The 26,977-nt window shown below is 39.0% G+C and overlaps 1 protein-coding gene across 3 annotated transcripts in view; it reads left to right on the top strand.

The window, feature by feature from the left end:
- The first annotated feature begins 13,574 nt into the window (after positions 1-13,574).
- LOC136679115 (target of Nesh-SH3-like) overlaps positions 13,575-26,977 on the top strand; it is a 35,478-nt gene continuing 22,075 nt past the window's right edge. For all 3 annotated transcript variants that reach the window (XM_066657421.1, XM_066657420.1, XM_066657419.1), the window contains exons 1-6: positions 13,575-13,786; positions 22,409-22,588; positions 24,822-24,890; positions 25,076-25,208; positions 26,142-26,323; positions 26,735-26,790. In XM_066657421.1, coding sequence (XP_066513518.1) covers positions 13,687-13,786; positions 22,409-22,588; positions 24,822-24,890; positions 25,076-25,208; positions 26,142-26,323; positions 26,735-26,790 — 720 coding nt within the window. In that variant the 5' untranslated portion in view covers positions 13,575-13,686. The remainder of the gene's footprint in view (positions 13,787-22,408; positions 22,589-24,821; positions 24,891-25,075; positions 25,209-26,141; positions 26,324-26,734; positions 26,791-26,977) is intronic.

Raw genomic sequence — 26,977 nt, 5'->3', positions numbered from 1 at the left:
TTGTAGACTATGAATAGACCTCTAAACACTGATTTATTTTTGCTGCAGTGAAACAAACTCTAAATTAGGGAGATTGCTAATGGTATGAAAGTGAACACAGACCAAATATTAAACAATCTGAGTTACAAACGAGTTGCTGTGGTAATTCAGACAATGAAAAAAAAAATTAAATTTCAGCTACATAAAAACAACAGTCATTTTTTTCATTAAACATACCATTTAATCTTAAAAGTTGTGGAGGTTTTGAACATAAACAAACAAAGGGAACAGCAGTTCCCTTATTCCAGCCATTCCAGAGCCCAAACTTGAACACCAATGGATGTGTGTGGGATTACTTTGATCATCCAAAAAAATAAAGTGCAATAAACTTATAATAACTTTGGAGGTTGTGTTTTTGTTTGAATGAATATAATAATAATAATAATAATAATAATAATAATAATAATAATTTGCACAATATTTGTCTATATCAGCGGCGATTGCTCTAAGACTGCAAGGGAAGCTCAGCTTCCCCTAAAATGTCAAAAAATAAGTGATCAAATATATACTGTTGTGTGTACATATCATTGAATAAATATGCACTACAACGCGCTCAACTTTTGTTTAGAATCAGCTTCTTATCACTGGTAAAGACACGGCTTTCCTCTCAATCAATCCCTTCACGGTGTTTTAAACAGTAGCATCCACAGAGTTCAATAGCGAAGCAGCGAAGTGCAGCGAAACGAGACGAGTCATTGGATAAATGCTGGGCTTTGTCCCGCCCATCGGACGCTCAGCGTCTCTGGGTGTCTATGGGGCAGTGTGTTGGCCTCGGCTGGCCCGGACGCTCAGCTTCTGCATGATGATTTGATGATCTGTCTGAGGTTGAATCCCTTTTTGATTGACAGCGAAATGAACGAATCAGCGATCCTTTGGTGTAAAGATCCGTGGGAGCACAGGCGGACACACTTCACATGGGCCAAGGCCGTTTAAGCAGCCTAGCTCTGCTGGCCATTGAGAGGACACTAGTCAAGTCCCTGGAAAAGACGCCTTGTTGGTACGACAGGGTCAAAGATCATTTTCTTAAAAAGGAACGGAGGGTAGAATTTACGTATAAATAAACCGACACATTTTATGATGTAGGCCGAAATTGAGCTTCCCCTCCTTGAAAGACCAGCATCCGCCACTGGTCTATATATTATATTTATATTTGAAGTAACATATTCATTCATTCATTCATTATCTCTAACCGCTTATCCAGTTCAGGGTCGCGGTGGGTCCAAAGTCTACCTGGAATCATTGGGTGCACCCTGGAGGGGGCGCCAATCCTTCACAGAAAAAACACACACACACACACTTTTTTAGTTGCCAATCCACATACCAACGTGTGTTTTCGGACCATGGGAGGAAACCAGAGCACTCCGAGGAAACCCACGTGGACACGGGAAGAACACACCAAACTCCTCATAGACAGTAACCCGGTACAGTAACATATAATAGATTTTTGAAATTCCTAACAAAGTTTGCGCTAATGACTGCTATGAAATATGGTATATTTTTGAGATTTGTGATTTGTAAGACATTATTTCTGTGAATTAGAGGGCCATATTTCTTCTTCTTGGTCTTTCGCTCCCATCCGTCCGGAGTCGCCACAGCGGACCAACCGCGATGTGCACACCGATCTGGCAGTTTTTAGAGGGCCATATTTATTGTATACCAAAAGAAACGTTAGTTTGGTCCCTAGAAATATCATTAAGACCTTTGTAGAGGTAGATGACACATGTCCTGCATTTTAATCATTTATGGATGTGTGGAAACCTGGGATGTCCTTTGTTTATAATGCAAGGGGAAAAAAATAAAAAAGAAACAGCTGCTCAGGGAGGATCTGATCGGGATTTCTAAAATAAAGCATATCAAAGTTCTGACCTATATTAACCAGCGATCTACTTCCAGCTCACAGTTGCAGTGGAAAAAAGATATAGGTGGATTTTCTTGTTCCTAGGACCCATAACTCCTAATCTGACTCCAGGTGTGTTTTTAAAACCCCATCAATGCCCCTTCACTTCTATTTCTCATTCTTGAGAATGGATACCATCTGTGAAGAGACAATTTATGTAGTGTTTATGTGCACTCATCAAGGAGATATTAGACATCTTTCTCTGAGAAGCCTTTACATTGTACGTTGGAACATGGATGTGAGGATTTGTTGTGAGGTATTCAGCCAAGAGAGCATTAGTGAGGTCAGGCACTGAAGATGGATGATTAGTTCTGGCACTTCAGCTCATCCCAAAGGCATTGGAGGAGCCCCATTAATCTATAGAACACTGTTCCACTGCTCAGTGCTAGGGGCTTTATATCCCTGTGGCCCATGCTTGGACATTGTGACCTTAGAGTATCCTGTTATACAACCTGCATATGCAGAGTGAAACAACCAAGTCAGTAAAGTAGGCGTGTCTGTTAACCACTAGCAATGATTGAATGCAAATCTTTTGGTAGAAATATACGGTTTGAATTTGCTACCACATCTATATTAAAGCACACAATTTCAGTCACACTTTATGTTAAAGTGGACATATTAAGATAAAAATGTTTCATTTGAGGATCTGGAACCTACCAACAGACAAACTGGAACACAAGACAACCCAGTAATTTTTGTCTGCTACAAAGTTAGATAACATGGGATTAAATAAGTCGTTCTGATTTTGTGCTGCATTCTACATCAAGTGCAGAGACTTTAGAGTTGTCTCATCTCTTTTTCTGAATATCTTCAATCACAGCACTGGAAGAGTGTTTATGTGAGTGTGCAAAGTAAAGGTTAAAGGGGGGGAAATAGTGCAGAGGATACAAGTATAGATTAAATACCATGAACACAAGAACAGAGAAGATACAGAACCAATGGGAAATGGCTACAAACCAGAGATTCTGTTCTTCAACCTTCATTATACAGAATAAACAGAAGCTTTTTCTCAGTTAAAGAAATGGGTACTACAGCTGGTCATTCTAAACAAGGCTGTTTAGACAAGGTAAGGGTGCAGTCTGACATTCTTTTTAGCTGCGGTAAAATAAAGTAAAAAATAAACACTTTTTATAATATTCTGAAGAAGTTTCCTCGGTATTTGCGAACTCTCCAGTTGGCTTGTGTGCTTGAAACATGTCTAATGTGTTCACGAAGCCCCCGTGTCAGTGGATTAAAAAAACAAACTATCTTGGTTGGGTATGCTAGGCTTTCTCTCATTCTCTGCTCATGGCTGGGCAAAGGCCTTTAGAGTTTTTAGACAATGGAGAGACCTCCAAACATGGAGTTACAAATGAAGTTCTGTGGTAATTCATTCATTCATTATCTGTAACCGCTTATCCAATTCAGGGTCGCGGTGGGTCCAGAGCCTACCTGGAATCATTGGGCACAAGGTGGGAATACACCCTGGAGGGGGCGCCAGTCCTTCACAGGGCAACGCAGACACACACACATTCACACCTACGGACACTTTTGAGTCGCCAATCCACGTGTGTTTTTGGACTGTGGGAGGAAACCGGAGCACCCGGAGGAAACCCACGTGGACATGGGGAGAACACACCAACTCCTCACAGACAGTCACCCGGAGTGGGAATCGAACCCACAACCTCCAGGCCCCTGGAGCTGTGTGACTGCAACACTACCTGCTGCGCCACCGTGCCGCCACTTTGGTAATTCAAATAATTAATAAAAACTTACAGGCAAGTTCAAATTCAGCTACAAAAATTCCCTTCAGACACTGTTCCACCTTAAAAGACTCAGAGCTTCTGAAGAATTTCCTTACAAATATAGATGTCCCTTTTAACCAGACAAGCTTAAATACACTTCTCAACCTGTATCCCCAAGCTACAACCAATACATTTAGTAGTATAAAATACAGCCTGAACAGGGCATTTGAGGGCACCAAACACAGAAGTTAGCATGTCCTCAGATGGCTGTAAGGATTCTCTCTTGTTTGATTTAGTCTTTGAGGGTCTCCAGAAGATCAGAAGGGCAGATAGGAGGTTTTGTGTCTGACTAGCGTGGAGCTGGACATAATGGAGATGGATGGGCCTATATTGTGGGGTAATGATCCACTAGCACATGTTGGGGATCCTCCTAGTCTATCATGCTCTGTCTCCAGAGGTCAGGGCCTGAGAAACACCAGCTTAACATAGAGGCATGCTGAGATCAGGACATAAACCAGGTGGCTCTTTCCTGCTTTGAAGCATAAAGCTATTGCTAGCATTGAAAAATATATTGTGTTATTTGATTGAGAATTATACTAACAATAGGTCACCATTGACTTCTATGAAAGTCTTTGTTCTTCTTTTTTTATTATTATTATTTTAATCCACTAAAAATATTTATTTTAAACTGAGCACCTGACAGGGAATTTATTTCAGAATTAGCACAAATTGTGTGGTGAGGCAAAAGATTTTTTTTCATTGTATACAGAATTTGGTAAAGTGCCTGTTTCTACCCAAATGAAAATGCAAATTTTTTTTATTTTATCAGCAGTTAATATACATATAGATGAATATATGAAGTAGAAGGAGGGGAGTGAGGAACATATGATGGCACAAAATTATCAATAAAACATTGTGTAAATCTATGTAGAAAATGTGCTCACTTTGAAAATCAACAAATTCTTATCATATTAACAGGACTGGCAAAATATTTGGGCCCCTGGCACTTCTTCCCAGCTTCAAAACTGAGTGTTTTAAACTTATAATGATAAACATGAGTGTGTTGTTAGCAGTTTCACATTGATGTTTTCTAGAGCTAGCTTCCAGTTTGACAAGGATACCATGACGCACCTTGAATTTAGTCCAAGGCATTTTCCCCGTTCTGCTGTTGACGTTAATGTTTTCAAGATTTGATCCAATTGAGACGTGATAAATCAATATGTTCTTAGCAGTTTCACAATGATGTTTGACATCTCTAGCTGCAAATAATGACACACAGCAAAACAACAACATGATTCCGAGCAAAAAATTCATTCTGAATTTCTGGTAATTACTTGTATAACTTTGCCATTTACTCATTTATGATGATGCATATACACCCACAAAGGTTCCTTTTTTGCTTCATTGATGATGACAAACACAATCCCACTCAATAACACCAGCTTTTTTATATTATCTAATTTACAAGATGACACAGTGGGGTTTTCCTCTTTTTTCGTCACCTTATTGCCAAAACGGAAACTCTGGCTAAACTGAAAAGTGCAACCAATGCTACATCTGCTCTGCAACATATTCAATTAGCTCCTACAGTCAGAGTTTTTGGTTTTTATTTGCAAAGAAAGGCATGAGAAAAAAGGGTTGCTTTAGAGCAGTCATGCCCAGCATGTAGCACTGGCTGGAGTGGAATAAAGCCTACAAGCATTGGGCTGTAGAACAGTAGAACTGTGTTCTCTTGAGTGATGGAGCTCATTGAATACTTTGTGATGTTTTGGGATCCAGAACTAATGATCCAAAATCAGTACCTGATCTCACTGACGTTTATGTGGCTAAAAGCCATCAAATCCTCATAGCAAAGTTTCTGTAACCTTTTATTGTATTTCCTTTGAACAGTGTAATACCTGATGTCTGCTGAAGTGCTTTTGGCATCAAAGGAAACTTGCAGGCACTTTGTGGTGAGCCAGAGATAAATCTGAGTTAGTTGAGTGCAGGCAGAAGGTGTGGACTGGAGTAATTTAGGAGCGTTTTAGTCAGGGTTAATATCTGCATGAAATGTATCACAGATGGCTTTGACAATGCCCCTTTCATTCGTTCTCTTCCTCTATGTATGGGCTTGCTATTTGTAAACCTAACTGCGAGCTCTGGATGTTACTTCCATGTGCTGAAAAACAAGTAAGATACCAAACAGCAGTCAGAAGTGTGCAGATCTTTGGAAATTTTATGAAAAATATGAAATGATGTGTTGTGGAGTAATTCCACTCTTACGCTTCAGAGTGAACAAAAAATATTCCAAAGCTGATATGTTTTGTGCCATGTAAATTTTCCCTAATATATATCACAGTATAATAAAAATTTTACTGTAAATGTATCCAAGCGCACCTAAAATTATACCTAAAATCCCCCCTGTCCAACTCAGCTTAAATTAAGGTGTTTACATGCACAATAATAAAATGATCAGTGGAGGATTTCAGCAGTTATCTCAATATTAAAACGGTCAAGAACTTTCATGTAGAAGCATAGTCTAATTTCCTAAAAGTTTCTGTGTACTTTTTTTTATGTTGTTTCACAGGAAATGGTAAGCCCTAAACATCTATTGCAAAATAACATCTGAGCAATAGTGAACCCATTTTGTCCCATTTAGAGTAATGTAAACTCCTAATTAAGTATTAATTGATAAATATTCTCTGTGTTAATTAAAAAAAACTGTCCTTTGTCAAATTCTTTTTTGAGTTTCCAGCAAGTTGCTAAGCAACAGTAAAATGTATCTTGAAAGAAATCTGATTATAAAGTATGTCATGTGGACCCTGAGTTCTCTTATTATCAAATTATTAAAGTGCTTGTAAACTTGTTGAATTCAGTCTTGCCAAAATCTTATTTTCTAAAGTAATTCGTAATGGTACTTACTCCTGGCAGCTTGAAAAGTATTTGTTAAATTAGGAGTCCAGGTGGTCAATACAAAATCCACAAGCCAAACTGGAAGTAATAACCCCCATACAGAGGATTTAAAGAAGCCAGACAAAATACTCTTCAGCAAACTCTGGAATATGGACAGTTATGTAAGTCAGACACTATGGCAGATTGTAGTAGATTTGTTTCACGACCTCCAATGCACAATACTTTTAAAATGATTTTTTAAATATATAAAAGTTTTTAATGTCTGGCATTGTATATGTTGATATAATTTCTAACATGACTTTATAATATTAGGTTTCATAATAAATCATAACATCATTGTGAATAATATAAACTATAATATTGTTATGGCCTACAATACTCATATGAATATATTAAATTTCATTATGAAACATGTATGGTTTACCTTGAGACTCAAGGACAAATGTGGTATTCTCAGACAGAGATAAACCTCTCCTTGAAAAATGTAGACCAGGCCTAAATCTTACATAACCCCAATCACTCAATTGCTCTCACTTTCATTCATGCATATACTCGTATATGCTGCACACACATCCGTTTCAACTTCTATCTTCCTGATGTCTTGCAGGTGCTGTTTTGATGCAGAAGCCTTGTGTGTGTGTGTGTGTGAGTGTGTGTGTGTTTTGTGTCTGATGCTCTGGCTTCACTAAAGATACTCTCTACTCTACGTCCTTCAACCTGTTCCATCCTGTTGCTCACATTCCCAGAAACCACTACAATGCAATGCAGCTTGAAATATTTGTTCAAACTCAACGGAATCAAACAGTTCATGTCAAGGTTTGGTCAAGTTGTGACAAAACATTCTCAAACATTTATTTGTCAGGTTCAGATTTCAAGTCTGATGATGGCTGTATTTTGTCTCACTACAGTGACATTTAGACACTTTTCAGGATACAGTTGGATTCAGACAGAACAATTACATTGGCATTAGGACAGTACAATATTAGCCTAGAGCAGTGGTTCCCAAAATTTTCTGCCGTGCCCCCGTTTTGTAGCTGAGAATATTTTCATGCCCCTATTTTGACACATGTACACATATTTTACTGATTCTGAACAGAACATTCTTAGACTCTGTTCGTGTTAGGCTCAAATATTCAGTTTTAGTTTAAGCTCCAGAGTATGTCTGGCCATGCTTTTATGTCCTTAGTAGTGAAGGAAAATTTCTAGTATCCACCCAGCTAAACTGGGTGCTATAACAAGAGCTTGTAAGATAACAGGCCTGTCCTAAAGAACAGTGCTCACATAAGTGTCATTAAGGGATACTAAGAACACAAAAACAATACAGTGAAAAGTTTATTAGCTGAAAGCTGTAAACACCTCTGACTTCTTTTGTTCAGATCTCAGCAAGTGCTGAATCTGAGGTGGTTTGTGTTGTCTTAAAGGCGATGTTCATATTTGGGATCAAAACATTGCAAGTTACAAATGACAAATCAAGTTACAAATGACAGATGCATTGAGAGAATATAAGAATTTACAAGTGCAGTTACAACTATTTGTAATTTGGTAACTCCAATAATGCCTGTTATAAATGCTATTATAATAATTTATTTATTTATTATTATTTTGCAACTTATGTAAGTTATATAAGTGTCACTATTCTTTGTAATAACTTGGCTAATGACACATGTATAATTTAAAAGGTATTTAATTATACTCATTATAAGAGTCTTATGGGGCATTATTGGAGTGTTTAAGTATGCTTATAAAGCAATATCACTAAGTTCCAATTATAAGGACAGGAGTTATAAGGACATTATTTAAAGATGTTTAAATGCAGGCTTCAAAAAGTTTCACCACACACCAAAATGACTGATAAAATTGACATATCTGTGAAATATATGTGCTGCTCAAATCAAAAACTCAGAATAATCAGATCTGAGCTGCCTGTCTAAATATGGCCATATTCAGCCATGGCAAATTTTATTTTAGGCTGAAATATCTGACCTAACTGTTCACAATAATACATTTTCCAGCTCTGGTTAGTTTAGAGGAGATTAAATAAGGTATTCAAAGCTCAGATGAGACCTTGAGCTGCACCTGGTTTGACCCAGAGTTCATGGTTAGGGTCTTTGTGAAATGTAAGACACGTTCCAATGAATGGTCAAAGGTTGGAATGTTGGAACATGAAGTCTAGATTTCCCTATGCTCTCACAAGTTAATTGTCTTGCTGTATTTTAATCTAGGATTTTACAACACATTTATGAATACAAAGTTTGTGATTTCTAAACCCAATTTCTGAAAAAAAAAAAAAAAATATATATATATATATATATATATATATATATATATTTATTGCCAGTGTTTTCAATGGTATTTTGTAAATATAAACAAATAATATTTTTTTTAATTTTCCTGCAACACACTCAGAAAAGTTAGGAGAGCATGTTTACCAAAGTCTTACATCATATTTCTTTTTATTGATAACTTTTGTAGACCATTTGGGATCTACGGAGGCCCTAAGGTGACATGGTGTGTTTTTAATAAGTCTTTTTTATAATACTTTGAGGCCATGAAATAATATATTCCTTCCTGGATCAGAGCCTTGTCATGGTGGAAGGGCTTTTGTGGTCTCATGACATCCAGGGCTATGTCGTCGGGAGCTGTTAGCTCTCAGTAGGGCCTCCTATGGCAAACAGGTCTGGAGTGAAGATCTAGACAAACATGATCCAAAAAGCACCTTCATGAACATCTTAAAAGAATTAAAGTGTACCCTGCCCGGGAGAGGGTTACCGGAACGTACCCCTGGAGCCTGACCTGGAGTAGTGTCTGACAGCGAGCACCTGGTAACCAGGCAGCCCATGGAACCTGGTCGGGCTCAGCTCGAAATGGCAGCATGGGAGAATCATGTGGGCTCACCACCCACAAGATCCAGAGTAGGTGCAATGCCCCTCGTGCACTGAGCAGGGACGAAGGGGCCCCTCACGTCATGGAACTTGTCAGCGGAAACTGGTGCTTGAGGTTGGTAGATACCAGCTAGATATAGTTGGGCTCACCTCTACACTCTGTGGGCTCTGGAACCAAACTCCTCGATAGAGGTTGGTCTCTCTCTTACTCAGGAATTGCTCAGGGTGACAGGTGCCAGGTGGGTGTGTGGATATTCACAAGTCCCCGGCTGGTGGCTGCACAGTTGGAGTTTGTCCCAGTAAACGAGAGGGTCACCTCAATGCGGCTCCGGCTTGTAGAGAGGAAAACATTGACTCTTGTGTGTGCGTATGCACCAAACAGCAGCTCAGAGTATTCAGCCTTCTTGGGGGTAGTGAGTGGAGTTGTAGAAAGGATTCCAGACACTGACTCTATTGTTTTTCTGAGGGACTTCAATACTCATGCTGGCAATGACTGGGAAACCTGGAGAGGAGTGATTGGGAGGAATGGCCTGCCCCATTGGAACCCAAATGGTGTGATGTTGTTGGACTTCTGTGCTAGTCATGTTTTGTCTATAACAAACACCATGTTCAAACATAAGTTTGCTCATAAGTGTACTTATAATACCAGAACCCCCTTGGCCAAAAGTCAATGATCGACTTTGTGGTTGTGTCTTCTGATCTGAGGCCATATGTTTTGGACACTCGGGTAAAGAGAGGGGCTGTCAACCAATCACCATCTGGTGGTGAGTTGGATAAGATGCCGGACAGACCTGGTAAGCCCAAACGTATAGTGAGGGTGTGCTGGGAAAAGCTGGCAGATGACTCTGTCCAGGCGGATTTCAACTCTCACATCTGAGAAAACTTCTCACATGTTCCAGAGGAAGTAGTAGTCTGAATGGACCCTGTTTCTTGTTTCCATTGTGCAAGTGGCTGCATATAGCTGTGGTCAAAACTTGTCGGTGTCTGTTACGGCAGCAACCCAAGAACCAGTTGGTGGACACCAGGGGTGAGGGAAGCTGTCAAGCAGAAGAAGGAGGCTTTTCAGGCTTGGCTGGCTCAGGGAACTTCCAATCCTGCACATGGGTACCAGCAGGTGAAAAATGCTGCAGCTGTGGCAGTTCCTGAAGCAAAATCCAGAGCATGGGAGGAGTTTGGAGAGGCCATAGAGAATGACTTCCGGGCAGCCTCAAAGAGGCTCAGGCGGGGGAGTGGGACACTGTCCAACCTGTGCTCAGTAAGGATGGTGAAACTTTGAACTCGACTGAGCTTATTGTTGGGCGTTGGAAGGAGCACTTTGAGGAACTCATTAACTTGAGAAACATGCCTCCTGGACAGGAGGTAGGGCCAAAAGTGGCTGGGGTGTCGGATTCCATTTCCTTGGCTGAAGTCACTGAGGTCGTGAAAAAGTCAGTGACTTGGGAGGAGTTCAAAGTAGAGTCGCTGCTCCTTCGCGTTAAGAGGAGTCAGTCGAGGTGGTTCTGGCATCTGATGAGGATGGAGGTGTACCAGGCACATCCAACTGGAAGGACTACCCCGATATAGACCCAGGATTCACTAGGAATGGGAATGCCTGGGGGTCCCCAGGAGGAGCTGGCGGATGTTGCGTGGGACAGAGACATCTGGGATTATTTGCTCGCCTCGTTGCCAGCACAACCCTTAAATGGATAAGCAGAAAAGATAATGAAGATGATGCTGAATAATATATTGAGGCAAAATAGTATTTTGAGGCCATGAAATAATAAATAATCATTTGTCACCTCAAAATATTAGTTTGTCACCTTATGGCAATGTCACCTTATTAGTCTTATTACTGTCTGTAACTGCTTATCCAGTTCAAGATCACGGTGGGTCCGAAGCCTACCCAGAATCACTGAGCAAAAAGCAGGAATACACCCTGGAGGGGGCGCCAGTCTTTCGCAAGGCAACACACACTCGCACATTCACTCACACACTCACACCTATGGACATTTTTGAGTAGCCACATTGTTGCTTTTTGTGCTTTTAAGTGTAATATTTGACCATTTTTTGCTTGATAAAAGACATGCTCAACTGTTCCTGGTCACCATTGTGTGATGTCCCTCTCCATGAAGTGCCATAGAAAATAGAACTGGACTGCAATCAGACTAGTCAAACATATGTCCTCTTATTCTACAAAGCCAGTGTTGTAGAATGAGCCCTGGCACTGTCTTGCTGAAGCAGCTATTGATTTCAAGGATGAAGAAAAGGATGTAGACCCAATGACAGCAAAAGTCTCTATATTCCCAGCATAAGCCGTTGGAACCACTGAGACCAAACATATAGATGTCACATATTAGCACCCAAATTATGGCAGATGTTGGCTTTTGCACTTTTCAATGACAACAGTCTGGTTGGTCGATTTAATCTCTGGCATTTGTTTTAGCACATCAGTGATGAACTTGGGCTCAGAAAGCTGCGTTGACATATATCCTTCTCCTTGCTTAATAGAATTAAATAAATAGGGTAATATTGTCTCAAATGCAATGAAATTATGACAGATTAGCATGTGGTTTAACACATCATTTAGTCACTCTTACTTGCCATCAATAAAGACAATTTTTCCAATCCAAAATATTGGTAGTGCATTGTGGTGTATTCCTTAACTTCATAAGCTGTTATACATCATGTGGACACAGTCTAAGCGCCAGTCTATACACATTACTACAAATGGTTAGTACACTATGAAAGCTCTGACTTTTTGATGGAGCTTTTAGAGCAGCTTGTTAAGACTTTATAAGCCAATCCTAGAGAAGTAAAGTACCGTTTGGTCCTGTAACATGGCTAGTAAATGACAAGGGTCGAACAAACTGAACTTTATGTTCCAAGAAACTCTGGCAACTTGCTTTCTTGTACCTTGTTGCCATAGCAACGCCTCAGAATGGACAAGGAGTAATTTTTCCCACTAACCTTTGAGAAATATTGAGGCCTGTGTATGCAGAAAAGTTAGAACTCCTTTGTGGCTTTTTTTGTTTTGTTAGATCGCTCTCTCGTTTTTAATTCTTTCCTTTTCTGAAAATGGTTTGTCTTCAGGTTTTATGACCCTGGCCTGTACCCTATGAGCCTGCTGCTTTCCTATTGCATAATTCTGGCATTAGTATTGGCCTGTATGATTCACTTCCTGTGGGTTGTCCCTTGTTGGAAGCTGTACTCTCTGCCCCCAAAACACTTTCTCCTGTATGTCATCCATTTTGCATGTTATGGCACGTGAAATGAGTGTATTACCATACCCTACCAAGGTCAGAATCACTTGTTAATACAAAACATACAGTAGATACTATTAGATACTAGTAGATACTGTTCTCCTTTAGTATCCCCACCAAACATTAGCAATTTGTGCTCTCCTACAAGCATGCTTAGCTTTCCAAATGTAAAAGTTAGGAAAGTTAGTGATTTTGCCCTCCCAGTTTAGTTGTTAGTTTTATATATATTTAATATATAACCTTGCCCTGGACCTGGTGAAACCCATGAGATGCCATGTTCATAGACTCTGCAAGAACTTCTGGCTCTTTATAACCAGTACTTGATTTTTTACTAAAAGCAGTAAATGCTTTCTCTCTCTCTCTCTCTCTCTCTCTCTCTCCTTTCCTTATTTGTTCCCTCACTTCATTTTTTTCCTCTCTTTTCATTCTCTCTCTCTCGTATATTCCTCCCAAGCTCTTGTTTTTCCTTTTTTGTTTTTCTTTCTTCTCCCTTCTAATTCCTGCCCCCTCTCTCTCTTCTTTTTTCTCTCACTCTTTATTCAGCCTTAGTCCTTTCTCAGACTTTGCCAACTGTCTGTTTTTTGTACTTGCAGAAACAAAAACACACTGTCCTTCAAATGAAAGAAAGAAAGAGGGTGATAGAGAGCGCACAAGAAAGAGACGCCAAACCAAAGCCATTAAGCCTCCTCCCCTCATCCTGTTCATGTGTGTGTGTGTGTGTGTGTGTGTGGGTGGGTGGGTGTGGCCGCCTTCTCCATGTGTGGTTTGACATCATCATTCTCCTCCCTCCGTGTCCTGTATAGATTAGGCGGGACGCTCCAGAGGTCTGTCACTGAGCCGCAGAGCAAGTCTAACACCTCCAGCAGCAGCAGCAGCAGCAGGTTGTTGTTAAGTTGCCCAGCAGCATCCACCCGAGCCCAGGTCCAGAGACACCTGGAGACTCCCTGAGAACCAAGATCCAGAACCCAAGAGCACAGAGAGACTGAGAGGCCCCAAGACCCCTGATACCCACTATGGCTGTGTCCTCATACCTCCATCCCTGCTTCCTCCTGTTCCTCATGACCGGAATTCTACTCCTCTTCCTCACACTTTCTTCCGCCCAGAGAATCAGAGGCAAGTGTATCCACACATTTTTAAATGCAGTGTATGATAAATATTCACCATATAAAGTACTCTATACAATAACTACAAATAATAAATTATATATATTGCATTTCTTCAATGTAGTGACTTTGAGGGCATTCTAGTCATTCTGGACCATTTCTATTTATCCATTTATAAAGAAACTTTCACACAGTGTAAAAAACAGCAGAGGTGTGTCAGTACATAGATTTCTTTGGACAGCAACAATATATTAAATCAATGTATATCTATGTATCATATAATGTACCAAAGGAAAAAATATGTGATAATTTTGAAGTGATAATTATGAAATTATGAAGTTATATATTTTATTGTATTTTAGATTTTAAAGTGCAAGACTGGAAAATAAGACCAATGTTTACTCTCATTTAGAACTTTCTTATATATGTTAATCAGTAATTATATGTAAAACAATAATTCAAAATGCTGCAGTCTTGTTCATAAAAAAAAAAAAAAAAAAAAAAAAAAAAGACACTTACACAGACATAAACCGGTACACCGGTACATTTTCAGGTAGAAGGGTTCTTACCTTCTTATAATGTTTTACAATTGTTTGGCTCTAGGGCAGGATTTATAGAGCTGATGCTAGGAACAACTTTGTGACAATGTAGTATCTATATTGTCAAAGTGTGTACATAAACTTGTCCTAACTACCAATTGGTTCCTGTATGTACATCATGAAAATCTGTTGTCAGTTCTGATGTAATGTCGAAGTAACACCTGTATCAGCCAACACTCATTTGTTCTGCCACTGATAGGTCTGGGTGCAATAATACAGTGTCACTGTGAAGTAATAAGATACAATGTCCATATAATTGTATCTATATAATTATAATCTCAGGAATTGTCATGAGGAGCATAAGAAAGGAGCCAATGACATATCAGCTTGACATCAAAACTGGCATATATGTCCTTTGTGATAAAATAAGTGTATTGTAAGATAATGAAGCATAATGAACACTTGAAATATTATTTTAACTGCACAATGCAATTTGAGACAAGTGCACACCAATTTAGCCATGCAGTTTAACCAATAGCCAGGATATAAGTGGTTCCACTTTATTTAAACAGCCCCCATTTTAATTATCCCCAGGTGTCCAAATTGTTACCAAACTGGGGATTCTCAGCAGTGTTAGGATTAGGGCTTAGGGCCAATAGATTTTGGAGCATTGCTGTGAGAATTTTATATCATTAATTCATAATGAGATTTATTGAAATCATGTACCAATCTTGGTTGATCACTTCCGGCACTCCAACTCATCCCAAAAGTATTGTATCACCCAAAGCTGTGAGGATTTATACTCAGCACTTTTGAGTAGAGTGAATTTTTGTGAGTGTGTGCACTGAAAAAGTCTCCAGTTGCTGCAAGTACATCCAGTGCAAGTGTCCTGTTAGATTTGATTCTATTTCACTGAAAAGTGCCCACATAAAATAGTGCTGCTATTTTCTGCATCTGTTTTCACTTAGGAGCAAAAACTGCAGTAAACGTTCACGTTTTTCATGTGAAGAAAAAGCAGATGTGAGATTGCACTGTAGGGTTTGTTTCTGCCAACAGCAACCCAATTGGCTGGAAGTGCCCCGGAGGCGGAGCTTCAGTATAAGCAAAGGCCAAAAGATACTGGAAAATGTAAAAAATCTGTACTGCTTGTAAGACTGAAAAAAAAAACTCTATGCAATATGACAGATTCAATTTCAGGGACGAGAGCTGGAGAGCCAGGTTTAGAACAATAAAGCATTATTGTCCCACATTACATCATGGACTGAGAAGACAGCTAAAATCACTGTTTCTCTCATACAGATGTGTGTGTATATGTGTGCCCACGTGCTTTGCCAAGTGTGTGCAGGTGTGTGTTCATACTAATGTTGAATCTGAATGAGATAGGCCTATAGTTTGGCCCCTAATTTTAAAACTCACCTCCAAAATGATGTCCATTTCTGCTAGCATTTCTATGGTATATGTAAGTATTTTACACGTACAAAAGCCTGTAAAATACATGTAATATGTTTTATACAATGCTTTTATCAATCATGAAAATATTTTAAAATATTCCTTGTATCATGAAGTTGGTCTCATCCACTGGAAATGAAAATGTGATTGGCTAATTCCCATTGCCATTCAGATAAATAATCTAAAATGTGAGGCCTTTAATGTGCACTCATTGTGGAAATCTGTTTAACTGTGCATGCACAGTGTGTGTTTACTCATGTACCACTTTAGAATTCGTGTACACTTACAACGGTTTATAATTCATTTACATTCTGTTTATTAATTATGTTGTAAATTCATTACAATTCATTAATAATTATTTATTAACTTATTAATAGAATGTGCAACATTTACCTGCTGTCAGCTTCAACACATATTTATTAATAATCTTATAATAAAAATAATTTGATTCACAAAGTTTAATCAATTACCCATCATGAGAGTGCCTTTTAACACTCCTTAACATATTAAATGACTAAATTCATATTTTTAGGTGATAGCATATTAATTACCTTGACATTTTCAGTAAGTTCTGACACTTTCACTATTAAATGAAAAAGAGGTCACTATTGCCCTTTTTATCTTTGTGTTACAAATGAATATTACTGACCATTAAAGTGTTTACAGCCTAATGTATAACCATGTAATTAACTGACTTTAAAACCATTTATAATACTTTATTAGTCTTATTTTAAAAAGGAATCTTTACACATTATAGAAATGTACCAGTCTTATAAACTGGGACTCTGGGGAAGCTGAATCATACTCAATGACAAACCTGGGCTGGAGATGCTGAAACCCACACAGCATTAGTATGTGAAACTGTGGGACTGTGTTATTTGGAGTGAAGGAGCTCCAGCCAATACTTTAGGATGAGTGTAATAATTCATAATTAAATGATGTATGAACATGTATTCACAAATGTTTGGTCATATAGGATATATGAGGTAGGGTGTTTAGTACAGACATCCATATCTTGAATCCAGTTTCTAGTCCTAGATTTTGTAATCAATGATATGTATTGCTCTAAGTGGCCTATCAGCACAATTGAACTAAGTGATCTTAGTGAATACTTATCAGTGGTTACAAAATCCAGAGCTGGAGTCTGGAATCAAGATCAGGTTTGTAATATTGGTAAAGCGCACATGACTAGAAACCTGAAAAAGACCTTTTGTTTTGTCCTGCAAGATCCATCATGTTTCAAGAGAGGCAAGAACAAAATTAACAAGTGGGTGGAAACCATCCAAACCCCTAGAGAGTAAAAGTTGTTTTCTCGGCTGAGGTGTTGAAAACTCTCTGAAAATCTCTGAGCTTTACTGTACAGAGGGCTGCAGTACCGTTAACTTGATGACAGGAGATGAAAGAATTGCTGTCTGTAGTGCCAAAGTGAAAACAGTCTTAGAACAACAGAATATTGTATTATTATCTGTGTCCCACAGATGAATGCAAAAAGGGGGACGGTAGAGTTAAAGTCAGTGGAAAAGGTGAATGTGTTGGGATATGTTTACAGTGAGGTGTATGCTTGTGTTTATGTGTGTGTGTGTGTGTGTGTGTGTTAGTGAAGGTAAGATAAGATCTAAGCATTGATCATAGTGGCTGGAAATGACAACAGGTCTCTCAGGCAATCTATAACTTTTAAACTTTTTTAATCAACTCTTTCGCCAAGTTGTTGCAGCATTCAACAATGCATGTTGTTTAAAAGAGGAATGCTATCTTTCCATCTTACAAGATGAGGAGCTTCTCAACATAAACAATGCAGAGTGAACTACAGTTCCCCACAGTCATATTTGTTCCCTTTAGTAATACTGAAATTACTTTAGTAATATATCCCTTTAGTAATACTGAGATTTAAAAAAGCTATTCATCAGAGCAGTGTTTATTTGCCCAACATTAGCAGTAAGTGTTTAACGCCCAACATTAGAATAGAACCAAATAATATTATTCCAGTAAGTGTTATATTTTGTGTGTGATTGGGTTGGTTTAAATTTTTCCAAATATCTCCTTATGGTAGTCTATTTTATATGAACAAAACATTGTTCTGAAGAAACAGCCATCCAAGTCCCAGATTCTGGATCCTAAACACAGACCTGGCAAGAGATCCTCACAGCATTAGATTCAGTCCAGACTACCAGAATGTTTGTTAAGCATGTGTATACCAAAAATCAGCATGTTTATACATGTGTATAAATGAAACAACTGCTAGATGATTGTCAGCTCCATTGACACTGGACAGAATTCATGCCTGGCCCTGGTTCTGAAAGTGTTCAGCTTCAAGCTGCTGATCCTCTGGAAGGCATTCAACTGTGAAAATAATGACTTGACACCTCCTCCTAGTGGAGGTCAAAAACAAAAATGTGTCTACTTGACCATTTCTCTGTGAATCACTGAGGCATTTGGTAGTTCAATATGAAGTTTTTGTATTATTACAAAATGTTCAACACAAGCCACATTTGTGTTTACCAGATTATTAGTCAAAGATTTTAAATGACATTTTAACAAAATATATTGGTTTTATTGTTTGTTGCATACCCTTTCTTACATGTCTTTTGATTGTTTCATGCTCAAACCTCACAGTGAATTTCTATGTTCTATTTTATTATAATTGTGATTAATTACAATACATTAAATATGTAACTGTGTTAATACACTATTAGAAAAATATTTTAGCAAATACGTAGCCCTGTAATTCACCGTACTGTACTATTAATAATATAAAAAATTAAGTTAATATAAAAAATAAGTGGACAGAACAAGATATTTCTTTTTGTTGCTCTGTTAGCTTATCATTCTTTCATTCATTCATTCATTGTCTGTAACTGCTTATCCAGTTCAGGGTCCTGGTGGGTTCAGAGCCTATCGGGAATCCCTGGGCTGAAGGCAGGAACACAACCTGGAGGGGCGCCAGTCCTTCATAGGGAGACACACACTCACATATTCACTCACACACTCACACCTATGGACACTTTAGAGTCACCAATCCACCTACCAATGTGTGTTTTTCGACCATGGGAGAAAACCGGAGCACCCGGAGGAAACCCACACGGACACGGGGAGAACACACCAAACTCCTCACAGTCACCCAGAGCAGGACTCTAATCCCCAACCCCAGATCCCTGGAGCTGTGTGACAGCGACACTACCTGTTGCACCACCGTGCCGCCCTATATATACAGGGGGTCCTTGACTTACGATGTTGATCCGTTCCTACGTCGCGTCGTAAACCGATTTTCGGTGTAAGTACATACTGTAAGCACTTATCCTATCCTAACACCTATCCTCCTCGGTCCTGAGCCACGTATCCGTGAATTCTTCCGCCACACACACCAATCACGAAGTTCGCGTTACAATGTTTACGACGCAAAACCACTTAAGTCGAAACAAGGCTTTATACAGGAAATGGGAGATGTGTCATAACCATGAAACATCGTAACTCGGGACTGACGTAACCCTCCTGTATATATAAATATTGTATACAAAATATTAAGAAAGTCTAATAACAATAAAAAAAATATTTGTTTTTTTAGAGTGTACATTTAAATAATTTCTAAATAGAAAACTATACATTCTAAACTGATCCTGGGGAGGCGATCACACATTGTTCTTTTCCACGGGTTGTGAACAAGTTCCGTTCATATTTTTTGGAATCTTGTTTGCTTGCTTGGGTCTATCTAGCAACCAGTCCACGTTTCCAGCAGCTTAGAGATGCTATGCCTGAAATCAGCACCAGCACCAAAGACATGGACAAATGGATAGAGTCAGGACAGAGACATTATATATTCTTTGTGTACTGTGCTTTCATATCATAGTGCAATAAGATATATGTTTGTAAATGTTGCCATTTTCTGAGGAGTTTGTGAACAGCAGAGAAAAGTAGACAATGTGCTTTGTGTCATGCTAAAAACAGCCCCAAAAAACCTCACATATGAAGCATATTTCTGTTTTGTTTCTTTTCATTTATTTATATAACATGTATAAGACTTGTGCAGCTCCATTGTGTGAAAACACTTTATTTGAGACTCTGAAAATATACCCCATAAGATCCCAATTATTCTACTGATTATAAACAACTAAATTTTGTAAATTAAAGACTGACTATGATCCGGGTGACTGAAAGGCATACAAGCCAAGAACAACTCAAACCTTCTTCTTGCTCTCCTTTGAGGCCATTCTTGAGGCGCTAATTTTTAGGAAGAAGAAATAAACTGACAGAGCATGTTTGTGTTGACTTTCCCAGACAGGGATTGGCAGGTTCCTTTTGGAACATGAAATCCTCTACCGCTAATAATTCTCAGTCTGTCAACTCCATTTTCTAATGAAAAGTTTTGCATATCTCACGAGAAGGCCTCTCAATTGCATAAAATGATCTTAAAAATGTTTCGTGATTTATGCCTGTTGGTTTGGAAAGGGGCCTGATTAGTTCTGAGAGGAAAAGTACATTCCTTTTTTAAAAAGACTGATGAATATCATGGAAATTCACATTAATAGCTGTGGAAACTCATGTAGAACAAGATGGAAGACATTAAATTATACATTAGTAGGAGCATTAAAGTACAATCCCAGATCTTTCTGCAGAAGCAGTTTCTCCAGATTTTGCCTCTTATTGCAGTAGGTGAAAGGGTTTTCTGCTCCCCTTTAGCCATTCCTCAAGTTCAGAGGAGCCTTTAGTGGCCTGGAAAATTCTTAAAACTCTAAAAACCTTACAGAACGGAAAGCACCTTCCTGTTAATGTGAAAGGTTTTGGCATTAACAAGCTGAGGTCAGGTAAGCAGAGGTAGAGATTCTTCGGCATCATGCTCTGCCATATTCCTCTATTCCTCTCTTCTGTATACTTGTCAACTCAGCTGCCAAAAGCCATGAATCATTACATGAAGAAAAAGTAGTTTTCTTAAATGGATTATTTCAGAATTACTACCATATATTAGAGCAAGACCTGAGGCTAAAATAGAAGGCTCATTACAAGTCCATTATAGTCTGAAGACTATAATAAGCCTGAAGAGGAATTACATAAAGCTGCCTCATATGTTATTAGTTTTCACTGAGCTTGTTTAAAGAATACTAATGTGGTGCATTGAGGAAATACAAAGACTAAAGGCTTTAGTTATGTAAGAATACCTTAGTTATAACAGTAGCTAATTGTAGCCAATGACAGGGCTTCCTTATCAACACATTGTTCATGTCTGAATGATTAAAGTGAGAAAAGCAAGACAGGTTCTCTGATGAGTTTTCCATAGTGCGGCTCATCATCAGCCCATACTGAAATTTTGATCTGAATTAGCGTTAACAAGCCAAATTGAAAAAAAGCCTCTGTGAGTGTTTGATTGATGTGACTGATCCAGAGCCTCCCAAGCTTGTAATGATCCGTTAAGAATCCGGCACATTGCTTTCCCCCCAAACCCCTTACTGAGCCACACTCAAGCAGCTTAAGGAGGATATTTTTTGGCCTATTTAACCTAGTCAAATCAGTCAGCTCTTGAGTGAAGGGGAAGTCTGATGGAAATGGAAAAACTCCCCTTGGTCTCCTGGCTTACTGGATTTAGGAAAGGGATCTGACACTGAATCCAGATATTCTATGCTGCAAATTTTCCTTTATTACCCAGCTCAGAGAAAGAAGGGTCTGCCTCACAAAGGCCACAGAGTAGAACTTCTGGCCCAGGATGAGCTGTCTCCTGTCATTGTAATTATATTCTTTAGGATAGGACAGAGTTGATTTTATAGCAGCAAAGATGGTAGTACACATTAATCTCCTATCTACATATTAAAGCTAGAAAGTACTATTTATTAAAAGATTGTGCCAGATTTTGAATGGCAGACAAATGACATAAACTTGCAGATAGAAAATGTACACTAGGAAATACAGTTAAAAAAAGCTCTAGAAACTCCTTAGAGAGGGTTTTGTTACGTAAATACCTGTTAACACTTCATCCACCTGGAATATCAAGATTTTATCTGGATAAGGACAAACCACATAAAAAGCAACTTTAATGTTAGTTAGTTTTCTCACAGATTCCCCAGTTCTCACAGCAGAATTTTTCCTTAGTGCAATAGTGCAACATCCAGTCGAGTTAAATCTAGTAGGTTCTATCCATTGGAAAAGTGCCATACGTTTTTTCCATCTTCTGTGTTTCAAGAAACACACACACACACACATATACCATTATATCAGTATCAAAAATTACAACATTTTCCTTGTCCTGTAAATGCACCATTTTAGAGAAACAAGGTTTTATCCCTGGTGCAATGATTTGATACACGTGGTCCTGCTACTGAGCTTTGTGGAGGTGGGTGAATATAAAGATAACTAAAAAGTGTCCTTGATTTACTTTTATGCCTCATTTACATTACATAAGATCCAGGTTTCTTTTAAAAGTGGGCCCCTTTAGCAATTTCCTGAACCACATGAATACGAAAGGTCTGTAAATCCACAGTGCAGTAGGAAGGAATATTGTATATGACTACCACCCCGTAAATTCATGTACCTAGTTAATCATCTGTACCTGAGAGAACTGTGGGAATTCCTTGCTGTATATTATTAAAAGGAAACATATTTTCTAAAAGTCGGTTTACATCAATGTGTGCCATTTTTAAAAATCTTTTTTTCTACCACAGTGAGAAGACAGAATATGAAGGTCCGGATCAATGCCACCGGGGACACTATTGTTCTGAAATTTGTTAAGCCCAACCCTGACATCAAGCTTGAAGGCTACATCCTGGGCTATGGTTCGAGCATGTTCTCCAAGCAGTTTATCCAGCTGCCAGAAAATGGAGTTCCCTATGAGACAGAGATTGGTAAGTCTCATGAGTAATGTTTAACATAAGGAAGAGGTCATTATTTTGCCATCACCGACACATGAAAGGCAGAAATCCCGCAAACCAGCAAAACAAGATTAGTACCATCTTAAAAAATAATACCAGAAAACATGTATAAATATAAACACATGGTTTGCTTCCAACATTGGTTAAAAGTTCTGCTGATTGAGTCCCCAAACAAAAGGGAAATTCTACCCAAATGGAATGTTTTTGGTTATGCTTTGTGAGACAGTAAGACATATGACCAGCATGCCTTTGTTCCTCTGATTAGACAGATCTACTTTGAGAAAGTCGAGGGGTTACATATAACCCTGAACACTGTAGACTGTGTTTATTTTCATCTATTGAACTGTTTCCTATTCTCAATCCATCTCTTTTATTCACAGCTCTTCAGTTGACTAACCCTAATCTTCCAGCTTTACAGGGCCAGCTGGAGGTCAGAGGTCAATTTCCCTTAAGTCAGTGTGAGATGATGGTTTCCACTGCAGTGTTTTGTTTTCAGAGCAGTGACTGAGAGTACCAGAAAATGTTCTCAATAACCATTAGGTGCTGGTTCACAGCAAACGATTTTATTAATTTCAGAGGCCTTTCAAGGGCATACCAATAAAAGATAGAAATATAAGTAATGATTGTAGATCAACTTATACTACCACAAACCACAATGCTTAGCTTCTACATTATGCAGTACACAGTTTATTTGGTTCCATGTTAGGCGTTGCCTCAGTTACTGCTATTCTTCCCAGGATGACAAATCCTGAATGTTACTTCATGCTGTGTCCTTTATTGCTGTTAATGCGAGTAAGAACAAGCCCAGTAACCTAAAAGCAAGTACGGGTGACCAGGCATAATCCTAGAACATTACCTCATTTCGGTTATCTCCTGTTGTTTGGTCACCAGTATTTTTACATTTGAGCTGCAATGGTCTGGACAAGTTGGGGCAAGCCAGGGCCTGCAGTAGACGGTCACTGTTGACATTCTCAACCTAAAGGTCTTGCAAGCACTGGAGCTGATGCATGAGCCAGGTCCTGAATCTAAGAATTTCATAAATAAGGACAATTTTGTTTTTTAAATGAAACATGTAATTGAACCCGAACCCACCAAAGCACTCATTACCTGAAGCACAGGCACAAAGCAGGATCATATACTCACATCAGTTGTCTGAATGAGCTGAGTATAGCCAATGCTCCAGAAGGGCTGAGATTGGAATCAGCTGCATGTGCACAGCAGATGACCAGAATTGCTTGGTGCTTTGATTTGCAAGAGCCTTCAGGCAATACAAGACTTTAGAGTGGACTGCAAAGTGGCACATATAACTGGCAGCATGCTAGGCCAACAAACAGATTTAGATCCAAAAACATCTGTGCAAATCAAAATTATGAATAAATCTTTATCGTGGAGGATCAGTGACTTTGCCAAGGTCGTAATTATTATGCGTTACATGAAGAGACCCTAATGGCTTCCTGTGTTCAATAGTTGCTTTTTGTAAATGGTATGAAACCATACATCAATCAACCAGTGATGTTAGCCTGGTTCTCGCCAAACAGTGGGCCTCGTGCCTGGCCAGCCAGATGTGTTTGTTGTTCCACAGACCGATGTACATCTGTATGCCCCAAAAAACTTTCTAGTGTTTTACATTTCTTTTCCTGGCCATCTAAGACCTCTGAACTGTATTCACTGGAGCAGATGGATTTGGCAGCTCAAATGACTTGAAAAAGTGTTTCATTTCAAGTACATATAATATGTCAAATCTTTTAAGCCTTCTGTCCCACACAACCAAAATGAAAGCTGCACTTTTCCTGAAAAGATAATCCACTTAGCTTTGTGGCCAGGCTCTTTGAGGAATAAATGGTTTCTTGTTCTTGAAGTCTAAGCCTTTGTCATTGCATGAGCAGCTGTGGGTATTACTTCCAGAACCTAACTTACTCAGGTTCCTTCAATTTTTGGTGGCCTACCTGATCTTCCACAGATCTGGAACCAGGAATACATTTGGACGGGTTGGGCCTGGAATTTGCATAGACTGGTGATTTCTCAGCTCAAGCAATGGATTCCATTCAGTAGATAATTACCAGGTTTATTAGGAGTGTTTATGTAGGAAAAGTACTTATGTATTTCAGTCCTGCAGAACCAGAACTGGACACATTTATCTAAAAATAGCATAGGGTTTTCTTTCTGTATGTTGTAGGTTAATGATGTAAATGTATCTCTATTTCAGATGCTGAACCCAAGTACCTAGTGGCTGTCCAACCAATTCCAACCAATGATGTGAAAAAGCAATGTACAGGTAAATTGCAAATCCTCAAAAAACACTATCCTATTAAACTGCATCGCAGGATCTAATGTACTTTACCTGCTAGGTATAGTGTCATACTGGCCCTTTTAAAATCCCATCCTGAAAACTAGAGCCAAGATCAGATTTGAATACCTTCTGGGACATTTGTGTCCTAAATATGTGTGATTCACCAACAGGAAAAGTGAACCTGGACAAGCCTCTTCATCTAGTGATTGGTTCAGTTACTCCCACCTCAGTTCTCCTGTCCTGGGGAACATTTGTGAAGACTCCTTATGAGGGAGACATCATGAATGACTGCCTTGAGGATGGGTGAGTTACTAACATGACCATTATCTGTATTCACCCTATGTTTTCCCCTTAATTTTCCACTTAAACTGTCTATGAGTGATCAAGACCTGCTCACATGAATGATAAATGTCCTCAGATAATATTTATAAATTATGCAAATTTAATTCTTATTCCAAACATGATAGATGCTAACTGTTTCATTTCTCTTAGCTCTAGCATCACATAATGACATTTGAGATAGAAATCAAGGTCCTCCATTTGCTCTGCTTGTTAACAAAAGGAGTATATAAATTGGTCCTTAACTCTGTGCACTGGCTGGAATTCAAGATTAATGATGCTTAACTCCTCTTTAAGGGTGGGGTGGGGGGCGGGGACTCTTTTTAGTGGAAAGACAGTGGGATAAGGATTTCAGCCAGAGCAGGTGTGTGTGTTTTGTGTTCTGTGTCCATGTAATGGTCTTTTGGACTAAAGTAAAGTAAGTGCAACTGGGACCAATGTGCTTTTCAATTTCTCTGCCTCTGTTTCGTACATACTCTATGGTATATGAATTTTTCTCTTGTGTTCTGGAGGCGGATGGTTGTTGGAAACACAATTGGAAACACTGACCCATACCAGATTGGTGGAGAAGAGAAGTCTCGCACCAGACCTGGGCTCTTATTAAAACCTAATGTTAGTCCATCTGTTTATGTCCTGGCTGCCACTCTGAGCATTACCCAACCCATGCATGGGGAAAAAAAAAACTCATGAGGCTGAGAAACTCAATCCACTGTCAGTCAGTGTTGACCAGGATTAACTGCAAATAAACAGGCCAAAAGAATCTGGATCCAAAAGAATCCAACACCATTTTAGACACTTGGGGAAAATCTGTGAATTCCATGGACACATTTTAACGTTGCTGAATTTACTGTCTACAAACATATGGACAACTTTTTTATTTTGCACCGTCCTTTCTAGGTACTACACAATCCGCTACAGAGAAAGAAGCAGGAAGTGGATCTATCAGACCTGCCCCACCAGTGACACAGTTATTGACAATCTGAAGCCAAACACTGCCTATGAGTTTGGAGTCCGACCTAACAAAGATGACCGTGGTGGCATATGGAGCAAACCAGTCATCCACAACACCAACATGGGAGGTATGAGAAGGATATTTATCATAATTATTATTATTATTATTATTATTATTATTATTGTGTTGCAAAATCACAACCAAAACATGCTCACATATAAGATGCCTCCTAATATGGACAGGCAGAATGACAGTCCATAAAAGTTCAATATTGGTATTTTACCAACACCCTAAGGTTTAGAATAAAATATGTTCATTTTTCTATTCACCCCACAACCATCATACAAAACAAGTCTAGTCTTGACAGTCAAACACGTGTTAAGTAGTAAAAACAGTGGCCATACAGCTGGTGTTGTGAAAGTGTTTGCAAATCTGGTTTGGACTACCTTTAACTCCTGAGTGTGACTCACATATTGACCTGCTACTCCTTTGGCGTTGGTCCACTCAAGACTATTCTTCTCTCATGGTTTCCTTTCAGACAAAAGCATGCAGAAACCCTACAAGTCTGGCCGGACACCCATAACCAAGCCCTTGGTATGTTCTGCCGATACTCATAAACTTGCGGGACATGGGATCTGTAAGAATTGTGAGCTGTGGATGCTTGGACTTAATGATTATACCAGAGAAGGGCATTCAAAAAGCCAGAGAGACTGTTTTTGTTGTCAAAATGGGATTCTGAGCACACACATGTCCCATCAGAGTAAATGAGTGAGAAGACAGG

Source organism: Hoplias malabaricus, chromosome Y (genome assembly GCF_029633855.1).
Source record: "Hoplias malabaricus isolate fHopMal1 chromosome Y, fHopMal1.hap1, whole genome shotgun sequence".
Classification (NCBI taxonomy): Eukaryota; Metazoa; Chordata; class Actinopteri; order Characiformes; family Erythrinidae; genus Hoplias; species Hoplias malabaricus.
This window is presented reverse-complemented; position numbering and strand designations above follow the sequence as displayed.